The 15,463-nt window shown below is 39.1% G+C and overlaps 1 protein-coding gene across 1 annotated transcript in view; it reads right to left on the reverse strand.

Moving 5' to 3' along the window:
- The window catches only part of TMEM135 (transmembrane protein 135), a 189,443-nt gene that overhangs the window by 148,874 nt on the left and 25,106 nt on the right, over positions 1-15,463 (reverse strand). Inside the window, exon 4 of the mRNA XM_005232203.4 lies at positions 142-175. Coding sequence (XP_005232260.1) covers positions 142-175 — 34 coding nt within the window. The remainder of the gene's footprint in view (positions 1-141; positions 176-15,463) is intronic.

Below are 15,463 nucleotides of genomic sequence, written 5' to 3' on the forward strand. Positions count from 1 at the left end.
CATAATCCTTACAGAAAGAAAAATCCTGGAACTATTAAAAAGGCAATGAATCTCAGCATCAATCAATTTTAAACATGACACATTTGAACAAGACACATTTACAATGGATCTTACATATTCTTGAAATAAAGGACTACTTACTTGATTGGCCATGTAAATTGTGAGGAGACCTCTCCTACAAACAGAAATGATAAAATTAGTGAATGAATTAAACATTTTGTTGCACACTGAAGAAAATCACTTTAAGCATTATGAATATTTTATTATTTATTATTGACAGAGGATGAACCATTACCACCCTATAGAAAACTAAGTATGAAACCAAAAATAGCACCTTGATAGCACAGTATCCAAAGCGGTGAGGAATTACATGAACGAAGCTATATATAGCAACTGCACGAGTCCTGAAGCTGTCATGAAGGGGCAAGGCACCTTGAGTTACACAGCACTTATCACAAGATAAAAGCCTACACACAAGCTAGTAACCTAAGTATACAAACTGTGGCCAAAACCTAAGTTAAACTGTGAATTTACAGGAAAACACTCGCGTGTAAACTTCTGTTTTGTGACCAGTGCTATGTAACTCAAGGCATCTTAGCCCTTCTGCTTACATTGTCATGAAAAGTGTTTTCTACTGAGACCGCTGATGTAGAAATCTTGGCTCAGGGCAGTATGCCCTCCCTTTTCAATGCCAACACTGTCCTAGCACAGCAGCCACCACCTTCTCTTCTAACCTTTATCTAATTTCTTTTTCCCCTTCTATGTTTGGACCTGTCCCTATCTCAGCCCATAGCTCACACTGCTATTTAGACAGTAAAAGTATAAACTTGAGCTCATGCTTCCACACTTTTGCTGATGCTACTGCAGCACAAGACTGAAACTGAACCCTTGACTATGCAGATGTGAGCTGCTCCAATAACAGACTGTATTAGATGTCACTGTGCTCCAGCTGAAAAAAAAAAGTTATTTTCTGTACATCATTCACAAGTCACCATCAGCCTTGAGAAACCTTACCACTCTGCCTTCATTCATTCCTCCTCTTCTTCAAAGACTACCTTAGAGACTACCAAAGACTACCTTAGGCCAAAAGTTGGAAAATTCAGCTTCAGTGTTTCTTATTGGACTTGTCAAGACATTCTTAATGTCTTGAGTTCACTGTTAGCCTTGTAGTATTTGGGATTTTTCTTATTGTCCCTACCACTGTTACACACAAAACTTGAAAATAACACAGAAGGCACACATTCAACCATTAAAGTTTCTCGGTTCTATAACCGAGTTCATAACCTGAACTCCTATTTGTCTTTACATCATTCAAGATTTTTTCATATTGGTACTCCACATAAAACAGAAGGTCCCTCCCCAGGCTTGTATGTGCCATTTTCTCATGACAGTTTTAAGTTTCCAAGCATTGGTAGAGTGCTTAAGAGAGAAGTATGTTAACAGAACATATCTTGCTATCACTTCAATTGCAGAAATTCCTATCACATAGTTCCCAGGCTTCAATCACCTGAAAAAAGGTTTATTCAGTATTTTCTGACCCCCAAGTTTAGGTGTTTATAACTTTGCCAAGTTACACATCCAGATCAAGGTTTTTCACTGCAGATACCTAAGGTACAGGGTTATATTCCATTCCACTTAAAAGCTTTACTGTTTTCACATCACGTTGAATTTGCAGGAAGCAATGATGCACCATCTTGAGTTCCACAAGTTCCTCTCTACTCACAGGAAAGATTGAAATTTGGCTTAAGTTAAAAATTTTAACTAGCAAAATCAGTTTGGTTTAGGTTTGGATTTTTGTGCTTTTGTTTATTTTAAAGCAGAATTATGAATCTGTTCCTTCTCCACTCGGTGCTTGTCCAGAAACAAGACTCTAGCATGGAAATCTAAGAAAAGAAAAGCCTGAATCTAAAGACCTGGTTAGGATGAGGCACACAAGAAACAAAAAGACAACATACAGGGAATTATGTCTGTAAACAACAAAAAAAAAAAGTAAAGCAGCCCCTACAACTTGTAATAAAGCATCAAAATACTGTATGATGTTTCTGACCAGAAAGGGGTGAAAATTCACTCATGCAATAGACAATTCACTTCTCAAGCTGGCCTGCAACAATCACCTAGTCTTTCCACTGCTTAGCTCAGGTGGTAAAATATTGGTAATCAGGAGGGTCAGGGTACCAAACCGGCAGCCAACATAGTTCCGTGTACTGTAAATTGTATACTTTGTTCTTGTAGGGAAAAATGGATATGTCATGTTTCTTAATTATTATTTTTTTTACCTCTACGATAATACAAGTTTACAGTAAATATTCAAACAAAATTTACCCATGAGAGTAAACCTGGTAACTCGATACACTATGAGTATTCTGGAAAATATCAGAACCTCAATAACATCCTGCAGCAACACACTTACCTGCAAGAAGCTACCACCAACTACCGAGTGACAGATGCAGCTTTAAGAGACAGCCTGTGTATTCACAATTTTATTATATATAATGTGCACAAATCAGCATGACTATTGTATGTGCACACAATCTACTAAATTGGATGCTCTCCTGCAGTCTTTATGTCACGCAGGCAGGGATGACATGCAGGCAGGGTCTTTCAGCCTCCCGCTGGAATTTTATTTATTTATTAGGTACTAAAAAACTAAGAATTTTATCTAAATAAGCTTTAGCTTCAATTGAGGTCCCTTTTGGCTAAGTGTAAAATGCAACCCGATGACCACAAAGACAAAGAAAGGAAAAGGGGCTAGAGAAGAGGAAGGAAAGAAATCAGAAGCTGCAGCACAGCTTCAGCAAGACCGATGTGAGAAGTAGGTGGTCAGGAGGAGGGAAAATGTACAGACAACAAATCTGTGCAAGGAAGTAACTTCCGGAGCTGAAAACACAGAAAGTTGCTAGATGACTGAAAGTGCCTGTGGCAAGACCGTCTCTATCTGCCGCTATACAGGGCCCTGGCTAACTCCAGGCAGAAAGTTTTCTTCCTCCAAATTAATTCTGTGACTGTTTTAAAAATAAATAGTTCCACGTTTCGGAGGGCAGGGGGACACAACTCTTCCTGGCCCTGGGCAAATGTGATCCAGCAAGCCTAACTCAGCCCTGCACTCAACTGTTAAAAAGCGGGTAGAAGTTCAGCAAATGTTGCACTATTTTGTAGCAAGGACAGCTGATGGAAAACAGGACAGAAAGATGGAGGCAGGCCAAGCAAAAGGGTCACTGGTACAACCCAAGGATTGTATTAAAACTGCAGCTGGTAAATAAGAGAAGAAAATAATTGGGAAATGGTATTACAAGAGCAGGAAAGAATTAAACAACAAAAATAATTAGTCAGCCATGTCTAAGCACCTGCTTCGGGGAGGTTTAAAGATACTAATGAACAGCTAACGTTTCACACCCAAAGTCCACAAACCAGTGTTGAACATTAATCTCAGGAGCACCAGCATCAGCGGGTAGCTATGTCAGTGATGGTCCAGCAAGTTCACTATGGGAAAGCCCAAGCAGATGCACACAAACCTGCCCCTCCTCCACCACCATCTCTGTCTCAGGCCATTTTCTTCCAGAGGCCTCTCTCATCAAGATCTTCATTTTGGCTTTCCACTGCCTCTCTCTCACTTCTTCAACTGACAGCATCTTGCATATCCTGCTCTGTTTCTAATTACATATGCGACCTTTAATTCAGGAAGGAAAAACACAAGCCAGGGGCAAAATTCAAGAGCAGCAGAGCAAGGCTGAACTAGGGCAAGGACAAAAGTCAGCATCCAAGAGAGCTGCATCTGTGGGACAGGAGATGGGGTGGCATGTCCTGGTCTGGCCAGCCAGTCTGTTGTGTGAAACTAAAGAATCAAAGAAAAACTGATCTGAAAATGTCTTAACAAGATTGGCATCTTTTACCTGAAAAGGAGGATTGCACGAAAACAATCACTTTTATTAATTACCCTTTAATACAAGTACCAAAGAGCAGTAGCGCTTAATATACCTTCCATTCTGTTTCTCCCTTGTTTTTCTCCCCCAATTCACACTTACACATGATTGTAAGTGAGTTTTCTTGTATGCTTGTTAGAGAACTGAGCAGGCAATGTCTCAGAGTTCAGTTATTCAGCACAGGTCACATCATCCGTGGCTGAATAATTCCAATCTCGTGGAATCCACTTTTAATGTTTAAATAACAACAGACCACAAGCTTCCAGAAGATAATTCTCTTGTTCATTTATACCTTCCTCAAATAAAAGTTTCACTTGGTAAAAATCTGCTTTTCAGACAACTTGGTAAGACCAAATTCTAACAGCAATGTCTCTTAAACTATGGCCTATAAACCTCAACAGAGAACCACATATTTTTATGATCGTGCTGCCCAGAGGAGAGTCTAAAATAACTGTGAAAAAAACCAAAAAGCTATAGGATAAAAATAGCAAGGAAGCCTTAGCAGTGTACTGGGCTGTATTACCAGAAGTGTAGGTAGGAGGTCAAGGGAAATGATTAATCCCCTTCACTTGGCACTCACAATACCACACAGAGCACTGAGCCCAGTTTTGGTCCCCGGTACAAAACAGGCATTGATCAACTGGCTGGAGAGATTTTGACTTGACCTGAGGAAACAACATTTTCTGCGTCAAGACAGCCAAGCATTGGAACACAGACCCAGAGGGGCTGTTAGACCTCTGTCCTCAAGAAGTTTGCAAGGCTGACCAGACAAATCCCTGCTCAAAGCAGGAAGCTGCAACCGGCTGCCTTCCCAAGGCTCACATGAACAAGTTTATCATTCTACAGGAAAAAAAAAGGGTGGAATGCAACTTCAAAATATCATCAATAATCAACTTCAATTTTTTTTCCACAGGTTATAAAATCAGAAGAGATTACAGTGATAAATAATCTGGCTTCCTAACTAATACAAAACACAAACTTTACTGGATTAACCACTTCTTTAAAAAGAAGAAATTTGTTTTTAAGTATTCCCAACAAAATCACTGCAACCACTGATAAGTTATTTTAATGATACTTACCTTTACAATTTATACCCTACTTTAGACAAGTATCTGTCCTGTCACTAAAACCAGTTACATCTTTACCTCCACTGTAACGCTACAAAGTCCAACCAAGTCACACACATACCATTTCTTAAACAAAAACTGAGTTCCTTCAGTTTTTCTGCAACATTCCCTAAGATTTTAATCATATTTATGGCTCTTTACTGAACTGTCCCAATTTTTCAGAACTCATCTTCAAGGATTTAAAATTAAAATAAAGTAAAAAACAGATTGAAGATTTCCTATTCTTTGTTTAAGCAATAGTATTTTAAAGTGAAAGAAATCATTAAGTGTCACTCTCAGACTCTGAATGCATCTACCTGTAAGCAGGGTATTTATATTTTCACGCAAGTGCTGTAAATTCTGGAAAACTTATTTGATTGAGGCCAAAGTCCAACTCCTGCTACATGAGTTAAAAATCCTATTCATGCCAACAGAAGTAATGACAACTGTCCAAACCTGCATGCCAACATATTGTTTGTGGAATAGTTTCCTAAAGAATGTTTTCTTGCTTAGCTGGACATGTTATAAAATTCGAAGAATAATCTTACCTTCACAAGTAGCATAAGCTTTTGCTTCATATAATAGCAAACCATACAAAATACTGATTTTTAGAATACAACCAAAATGTTTTTTCCTACGAAACTCACTGCCTGTTCTCTCTCCCTATTTACGGTTTTCCTTCAATATATTTATGGTTTTCTTAAATACAGAGTTGTTGCTAAGCTAAAAAAACCCAACAAAACAAAACAAAAAAAAAAAAAAAAAAAAGAGAAACACACACACAAAAAAACCCCCACCAAATAACCTTGTCTGAAGGTGGGATGAAACTTTAGAACATACTTATGCTCACGGCAATTTTACCATAAATTAATTATTGCAACCTTAGCAGCATTTGAAGAAAATTTCCAACAGAAAGTAAACACCTCCTCTTTCTCTAAACAGCTATGGAAAGGAGGGTAGGTGCCTGTCATTTTTAAGATATTTCTCTCAATATTCATTCCTTCTTTTGAGTATTTCTTTCATATGTTTTGCCTTGCTCTGTCCATTTCCAATAGGCAGCATTCCACTCCTTGTGGTTTTCTCATCAATAACTTTTTTTGGCAATACTCAGTTTAAAGCATTGTCTTCTCTGTTGTCTTGTTTCAGCTAAACCACAAACCCTTCCAAGCAGACACCCTGAAATCTAATTTCATTGCAATTAATTAAACATATTTGAACTACTATATCTGCATTTTTTTTACTAGTCTTCTTGGTTTTATGATCACTTTTTTTTTTTTCTTGCTCAAAACTGAAGGGGAAATAAGCAACCAAGTCAGAAATAACAGGAAATAACTACAGCAAGATGAATACCACTATGTACAAAATTCACATAAATTGACTAAACAGGCACGTCTTTCAGTGAGAATAGCCCTAGGTGTGAGCTGTAACAGGGAGCCAGTAAATTCACACCACAGGGCAAGGTACACACTGGGGCAAGTACACCACCCAGGCCCCATACCCTGCTACAGCTCTTGTAACCCAGCGTGCAGCAGCAGTTAGTAGTAGAGATGGCTAGAAGGAGCCTGAAGATGGATAAAGCAGTATATTAAAAATCTTTATGCATGTAATTAAAGAGAACATGTTCTCTGATTAAACACCCTCACTGGTAGGTTATGTTTCTCCACATATACAGTGAATTTAAACAGCTGGGGGGCAAAAACCCACAAAAGAAAAATGTCCAACTCACTGCTAAGACAAGAATAGCTTTAGCTAGCTTTGATGTAAACTAACTTCATCCCCAGTCCAAAACATCATGTTCCTACTATTTTCCAGAAGTTCTTAATGTTGTCAAACAAGCTTGACCTAAGAATAAATAGATACTAGAATGAAACAAGTCACTGACCATTTTTTGTGACCTATGTGACAAAATCTGAACTATGTGGCTTTAACATACTGAATTTATGAAAAAAATACATATTTTCCAAGTTTCCTACAAATTCAAGTTTGAATTTTATACAAATACCACTATTCATTGAGTCTGCTGCATATTCTGACAGTCATCACCTTATTTCAATGAATGATCCTTTTTTGGATGTTCTACAAAACTAAGAAATCACAAATAAAACTACTTTCAAAGGAAATCAGTGGATTCAAAGGTATATATGGGGTGGAATGTGAAAAAAGGTAAATGGCACATTAAGTTATGCTGCATTGACGTTATGGTAAATTTTGAGAACATTTGTCCTTTTAAAAAAAAAGAAAGAAAGAAAGAAAGAAAGAGTTAACTCTGGCTTTAATTTCTGAACATAAACTAAGAAGCTAACATAATAGTTTGCAATGGCTCCCCAGACAGGATTTGTGGTCTGCAAAAACAGGAAGAATTCCTCCCCCCAGCTTCCCTCCCCCACACACACTGTAAAACACACCACTTTATAACCTGCAGAATTAAATCAAACACACAAATCACAGGTTTCCCCTGAAAAGAAAAAGGTCAGAATGAAGAGAGGGGTTTTTTTTCTGCTCTACAGCAGCTTGACACCACAAGCTAACCAACTATAGATCTGGAGTTGTGATTGCATCCCTGTAATAACACAAGTACTACAGATTATGTTTAGGGTATCGTTAATCTCTCACACCCACCAATTTCCTACTGACAGCTGGAGGCCAGCAGCGAAATCCTAGTGCAAAAGTTCACTTAAAATCAGCAGGAACAGATAAGCTTTCAAAATAATGCCAAAAACTATGAAAACAGACCTAAGCAGTAAGTTTTCAAAAAAGAAAATTATTATTTTTTGAGCTTAGTAAACACCAGTAGTAAATCTTTCACATGAAGACAATGTTCAGGCACATAACTTCATGTCAGAAATACACAGTTTAAGTACCCACAACCCACTGTCTTTTTTAAAGGAACTTTCTATTTCAGAATTTTAGGTTGTCTGAAGTAGGAAATGGACACCTTACACATTGGGGAAACTGAAGCTGTTCAAAACTGCAAATCAGTAATACTTGCTTTGAGCACATTACATGTTAAATAAAATGGTTTCTTGCAAATACTCAGAATTTGTTGTTCTTAAAAGGAAAGAAAATAAACTCAACAAGTTCTATGATTTGAACACATGCCAAAGAAAGGGTATGAGAAAACTGGAAAGGGAGAGAAGCCAAAAAGAGTAATACATTCCAGTTAAATTAGTACCAATAATTCTTAGAGTTTTCAGCTAGTGCAATACATGATAACATCTATAGTTTAATTTTTTTAACTGTATTATACTCTTATTTTATACAGATTTTCTTTGAACATTCCCTCCCTTTTCCTCCTCTCCCAGCTTCTCTATGGAGTCTAAAGACCCAGAGTCAAAACAAAGGTTGACCTACGGGGGGACAAAAACCTCCCAATTAAAGTGTGATTTAACATCCTTGATTCCATGAAGAGATAAAAATCAAATTCCAAAAAGTTTATTAGTTTCAGAAAAAGATTGACTAATAGTAACAGAAGAAAAACAAATTAATCAAAACTCAGGAAAAGAAGAAATGCTGGATCTCCAGCGACTTACTGAATTCATATTCTTGGTACAGAAGGCCCATCTAGTGTTAAGTAAGGCCCAAATAATAGTCTTGGACAGCCGATAGTAACACAGAATTGTTTTTTTATCAGCTTAGTCAATCAAAAAGAAAACACTCAGTTCTTTTCTGGGCACCTTCTCAGTTGGGATACAACATGTGCTGCTTGGCTCTTCTGTCTGGAAGGTACGCACGTAGGGCATAAAAGCAAATACTCTCTTTTTGAGCAAAATTGCTTTGGGGATCCTTGGCAGCAGCAGGTCATTGCTTCTACATATTTTGTTGGCAATCACTACTGCTTCATAACAAAAAGAGAACATAACGAACAGAACTGTTGATAAAAATTAGGAAGGAGAGCAAGAAAGGACACAAATTTCAGAGTTGCGTAGGCATGCAACAGTCACTGGACACGTACTCAGTATATTTTGGGAGCGAGAAGGACAGGAAGAAGGAGAGAAAAAAGAAAATCTCATGTAAGACCACTACTCTAGCAGACAGCTTGGAGTTGTCCCACCACCACGGGAAATTCATCCTGCATTTGACCTGTTCTCCTCCACCTCTACCCTGCAAGCCCTTCTCAGGTTAAGAGCCATTCCCCCACACACTACCTGCACATCCCAAACCCAGCCCACACAACCTCAGTGAGAAGTGGCTCCAGAAGCTTCCAAGAAGCCCCTTGAAACAGCTGCCTTCCACTCCCCAAGCCATATTCTGTGCCCAGTTTGAGACAGTCCATTCCACAACACAAGTTTTTTGATAAGCTACTCAAATGATCAGGTTTTTCACCGATTTCAAGACTTAAGCAGTCTAACGCTCTTTTCTAGTCCGTCAAACTAGCAGCTATCGTTTTGTCAGCACGTTTAGAGCTAGTTTTCTCTTTAGACTCATAATGTTTTAATGACTACAGTTGTGATCCAATTACACTGTTTACAAAATGCCTGAAGCAATCTGCAAAAAAAAAAAAAAAAAACCCTAACACGACAAATCAATCCAACTTGATCAGGAGACTACTGCAGTTTTTCACACCGTGTGACTAACTTCTAAACGCCCTTGTACTCACAAACAGAGCAGCTATTCCAGCAGAAGTAGGGTATTGAGTCAGATGTGCCAAAATACAGCGCCATTGGCATTTTTTTCCCCTTTAGAACCCCAGTGACAGCATATTAAGTCATATTAAAAACAGGTTTCAAATCCAGTTAAGAACTATGAATTAGTCACGCAGAAGACTGATATTAACACTGTTAAGAGTGGGCCTACATCCGTAAGGGCCTGAAACACACAGGGTCCTGAGGAACAGAGGTATCGGAGGCAAACAGAAACCTTCTCTAGAAAGGTAGGCGAGCCATAAACTAAACATAAACTAAACGTTTGACTGAAAGCCATTTCAGCATATCCCTGTTGACTGAGAAGTGAATTTCTGGCAGGACATCAGTATTCGTTCGATGATGAACCGTGCCAGACACTACAGACAGACATTAACATGACTTTTCACCTACCAAAGACAGAAAGAAGCTGTTGCCAGGTCCAGTATGAATCTATAATTTTCTAACTTCAAGCTCAAAGATCCAAAATGCCAATAGTTGATACTAGAACATTTTTGCTAGTTCCTCAGTCCATTGCTCATGAGGAATGAATAACAGACATTGAAGAGGAGCTTAAAAGGAAAAAATCTATCATTAATGAAGCAAGATGGAGCACATACAAATTCCTTCAAGTAGACAAAATGACGTTGTACTACCAATCAGTCCAGACTTCTACAGTCTTTCAAGAAAATTGGAGCAGTCTGTTTAATGCTTGCCTTTTATGCAGTGGATCTGCTGTTACTGCTTTACAGACAGACCATCTTCAGGAGAAGGTTTTAACAGCATATGCTTATTTTACTAAAAAGTTTCAACCTATTTTACCAAAAAGTTTGGAGTGAAGATCATCTGATTACAAGAAGCACTCTGCAATCCATAGGACTTATTAAAGGAAATAAAAATGTGTCATTTTCTGTCCTGGGATGTAGAGGGGGAGGGCAGGAAGGGGAAGCAAGATGTTTAACCACAGTACACTGCTGTAATCTTCAGCACAGAAAACCCTTGCATGGTTAAATATAGCAAATCATTACCATTCTAGGTTTCCACTTCCACGCTTTTCCTGCTGCAGGAGCTAACAACCACATTAATTCTTTGGGAGCAATGAGGCTACAGGAAAGAGTTACTTCAATTACAGAGAGTTTATAGGTGTGGCTCATATGGAAGCAAAGATTTCAGCTCCCCTCGTCTGTGCTATCTAAAAACAACATCCTACGAGCAGACCTGAGTATTTTTTGTAACATAAAAAAGCTATCTTAAAGACTTTCAGCCATTGCACCATCGTACCAGAGGCATCACAGGCAGGGATGTTACCTCGCCAGGTAAATGTCAAGCTTTTCACTGCCACATCAGCCAACGCCATAGCCAGCTCTCCTAGGCAGCATCCGAAGTTTATTCTATACTAGCAGAACATTTATTATTCCCCCTCTGGGAGCTGCATGTTACACGCAAGCATTCAGACACAGAAGATGTATTAAGTGTTCACTTAAGCCAAGGAAGTCCAAATGAGTGTCTCCTGGATGCTAGCGCGGAGCAGACAGAACACAGTAATTAATCCACTGTTTGTGTCATTTGAATCCAAGTCAGTCTTGCAAAACACTCCAATGTTCGGCAGCAGTCTGAATTTTGACATTTTATCTGCAGGCATTTCAAGGGAACTGCAAGTTTTCTAGGGTTTTTTTGTGGGGTTTTGGGGGTTAATGATGAAAAATAGAATACAAAATCATACTAATACTCAGATGATGAAGTCAGTTTTAGTTAGTATTCAGCCTACCAAACGAACATTTCAAAAACAGATTTGCCAAAAGCGGTCTTTGAATAACAAAAAAATATTAAATCAAGTTTCAATTATTCATGAAGCAGTGCAGAAGAAGCTAGCTACACCATCACCTGGGATCTATCAGAGCTTGTAGCACTGCCCTTTGTCCACCCAGGCTGGCCCTATGTCAACCGATAGAGGTAGTCCAGAGCTTAACGAGTGCTGCCTGTGATGTCTTTACATTATTAGTCATGAAGTAACCTCATGGCTGGTGCTGTGCCTAAACTGGTAAATCCTCCTGAAACTCAGGGAACTGGAAACCATTGAGCAAATGCAGCCAGATAGTCCTGCTTGATCCAGGTCAGCCGCCCTGACTGTAACAACACTAAAAGAAAATAAACCCAGTCTGTACAGACCCACCCAGATGCCTGCAACATGTTCTCCAGCATCTTCAGAATCATAGGTACTTTTTTTTTATTTTACAAGTGATCTTCCAGTACTCTTACTCTGCCTGCCTGTATAATCCCAGAAGATGAATTGTTGACTATAAAGCCGTAGCTGCTCTCCTGCTCTTCCATCTTGTGCAAGACTTAAAAGAATCACACAAGCAAGCTGGATCAGCTCCAGGCTGAAAATGCCTGAAACTTGGTTGCTGCACCCTCCTGCAGACATGGCTACAGTTTCTCAGAAGCCCGATTAGTTTATAACCTGGGCTGACAGACTACAACTGCATGGGACTGGAATCACTCATCCCCAAGGATCCTTCTTGTTCTGTTCACAACTATAGGATTCATCTTGCCACTTTTGCCACCTGAAGCGGATGAAATCCAGTTTAAGAACAGTTATCTAGACTGCCTTTGTAACTAAGGCACATAATTGTAGTTCACTGAATTGATTGGGAAGAGATGACTGCTATGAAATAGTAACACGCATTGCAGATGGTTAGAAAAGTTGAAGTGTTGACTGCAACCACTTATTTTTAAAAGGTATGGAGAAGTACAAGGATTGTATCTGTATCTTATGTGCATACACAGAACCATGAGGAGTAAAGGGCAGGGGTGAAGGATAGACTGACTGTAGGAGTAATTAAGAGCACAGTATGGGAGAGATTTTTCTTGCATAAAGAACAAAATTATTTCCACTGTTCATTTAAATGCAGAATCTTTAACTCTACAGCTACTTTTACAAACAGAGCATATTGCTTACATCTTGCTAGTAGCACTGCATCTTTTCCTAACCCACAAAGGACATGTTTTTCCCCTTTACACACGACTGCTGCACAATCCAGCTGCAACTTCACTGACAGCCTTCCCTTCCTTCATCCACTAGGTCTGGGTGACCTTATCATAGAAGGACATCAAATTAGTTAAACAGGACTTTCCCTTTGTGAACCCAGGTTGACTGTGCCTGATGACTCCATTGTTCTTTAAATGCCTTTCAAGAGTACAAAGTACAATCTTCTCAATAATTTTTCCAGGAACTGTGGTTAGTCTTATATGTCTGTAGTTTCCTGGGTCCTCCTTCAAATCTTTCTTGTAAATCAGAATAACACTGGCTAGCTTCCAGTTGCAGGGACCTCCCCAGATTCCCAAGATCTTTGGTAGATGACCAAGAGGGGTCCTGCCATAACATTTGCTAGCTCCTTCAGAACTCTGGGGTGAATCCCACCAGGCCCTATGGACTTAAGAATGTTCAGCTGATACAGTCCATGCTCCTCTGACTCTGGGAACTGGGCAGCCCAAGATCTGTCAGTGTTAATAAAGACCGAAGCAAAAAAAAAACATTGAATGTCTCAGCTCTTCCTTCCTCCATATGTCAGGTGACCATCTTCAACAAGTATCAGTCCAATTGTTTTCCTGAGACATCCTCTTGCTATTGACATGCTTTAAAAAGCCCTTCTTGTTGTCAGAGACAACACTGGCCAGTTAAAACCCTGAGCTTTTGGCCTTTTGTGTCTTCTGCATATGCAAAGCACAGCTCTCTAACCTTCCTGCACAGCCTGGACTCACTTCCATGTCTTTTTTCCTCTTGAGCTCCACAAGGAGTTCCCCATTCAGCCAAGCTGGTCTTCTGCCCCCCTTGCTTGACTTATGACACAGTGGAACTGCCTGCTCCTTACCCACCACTTAAGATGGTTCTTAAAAACTGACTTCATTAACATTGATTTAAGTAAACACAGTTAAATCAACTTCAGGAACTTTTTCTAGAACTATAACAGTAAGTGGAAAAAAAGAAATTTCTTTGAAAATATCTGCAAAGTTGGTATTTTGTCACTCACTGTCAATGATACAACCTACAGAGGTTATCAGTCTCTCTAGTGTAAAATACCAGCCTATTGTGTTTTTTTTTCCCCCCAAACTGGAGACTGAGTTTGTCAGGACAAACAGCATAATCCAAGTGATCCCATTTCTCAAAAAGATGAATTACTTGAAATCATTGATTAGAAATACTTCAGCTGTGCTGGCAAGAGCTCCCACTAAGATCCAAAATCAGCAAGAGATGCTACTTGCCATGAAAAACACTCCCAAGAGCTGCCCATACTGAGCTACCTGCCATTCACAATCTTCCCTCAATTACAGCATCTTCGAGATGGACTCCTGCACTCCCATGTAACCTTGAATAATCAGCATATTCTCTCTTTCTTATAAGTAAGAGCAACCTGGTCTAGTGGAAGGTGTCCCTGCCCATGGCAAGGGGGGACGGAACTAGATGATCTTTAAGGTCCCTTCCAATGCAAACCATTCTATGATACGGATCTATAACCACAGCAGTAGCAGCCCTCAAAGCACACAGCAAAACATGTTCAAATGCTTACATGCTGCTACTGTAAAAACACAGACCTCTCAAACATTGGGTCTCACCAAGGCAGTTGCTGAAGCGCAATGGATTTTAACATATTTCTGTTTAGAAACAGAAAGTGTTCCCATTAACTTCCACAGCTTGGCTCCGTATTTCACAGTAATAATCACCCTAGAGGAATAAAACTCCCAATTTGTTTCCCTGCTAGCTGTCCTCACCAGATTACACCACAAAATACTCATGCTTGTGATCCAAATGTGAGGGGTTTTTCACTACAACACAAAAAAATATGCAAAAATATCATCCCTCCACGTAGCTTGCTCTCTCAATTTCTTACCTGTAGCAAGTAAGATAAATGTTTGCAAAAACACTTGCTGTATTAAAAGAGTTTGTTTTGAACACCACTCACCCATCCTGGTGATTTACAGTTTCCCTAAAATACAATGTCAAACCGAACTACTGTAAAACATTCTGAGAAAGGAAATTGTCACCTCAAGTCTAAATACACTATACTACTCTACAGAGATACAAACCAACAGATTTGTATTTGAATGGACAAACTTAAACACTTTATTTATTTACAGCATATACTTTTTACCATTACTGTGCTGCCATATTCTTCCTTTATAATGTATTTAGTCTAATGGTATTTATGGCAAGCAAATAAAACAGTTGCTGTGAGGGTTATCAGGAGAACATACACAGAGTGTAAAAATTCCACACTGCTCTTACACAAATGTTTCTGGCACTTTTCTAAGCATAGTAATACTTTTGTTTCCAAGAACACTAAATATATGTGTATATATATAGATGCTCTCTATAATGTGCACTGTTGCATTGTATCACTTTTTAAATGCACGTGCTTTAAATACTTCTGTAAGAGTTCAGTATAACGAATTTTTTTGATGAAAAACACACCAGTTTTCAACTAAAACCATATTACCAATAGTTGCCCAGAGCAAGATTTTACAACCAAATTATAAAAGCCCTAAATCTCAAGTTTTATAATACCATCAGTGACACAGTCTTAACTGTAGCAACGAGACAGGCGCCGCTATAATGTTAACAGCCAGAATGTAAACATTAATGCAGCCTAAGGGGGGAGTAGGGGGCAATCCCAGAAGGGTCCCTTCAGAACTGCCACAGAACTTTTAGGTGCCTGTAGTTAAACTTTCTTTGGCTTAATTACTTAAAAAGGGCAAGGGCGGGGGGGGGAGGAGTTAACCAAGCAGCAAGACAATTAATTTCATTAAAAATGGAATTGTG

The sequence above is a fragment of the Falco peregrinus genome, chromosome 4 (assembly GCF_023634155.1).
Source record: "Falco peregrinus isolate bFalPer1 chromosome 4, bFalPer1.pri, whole genome shotgun sequence".
NCBI classification, from domain to species: domain Eukaryota; kingdom Metazoa; phylum Chordata; class Aves; order Falconiformes; family Falconidae; genus Falco; species Falco peregrinus.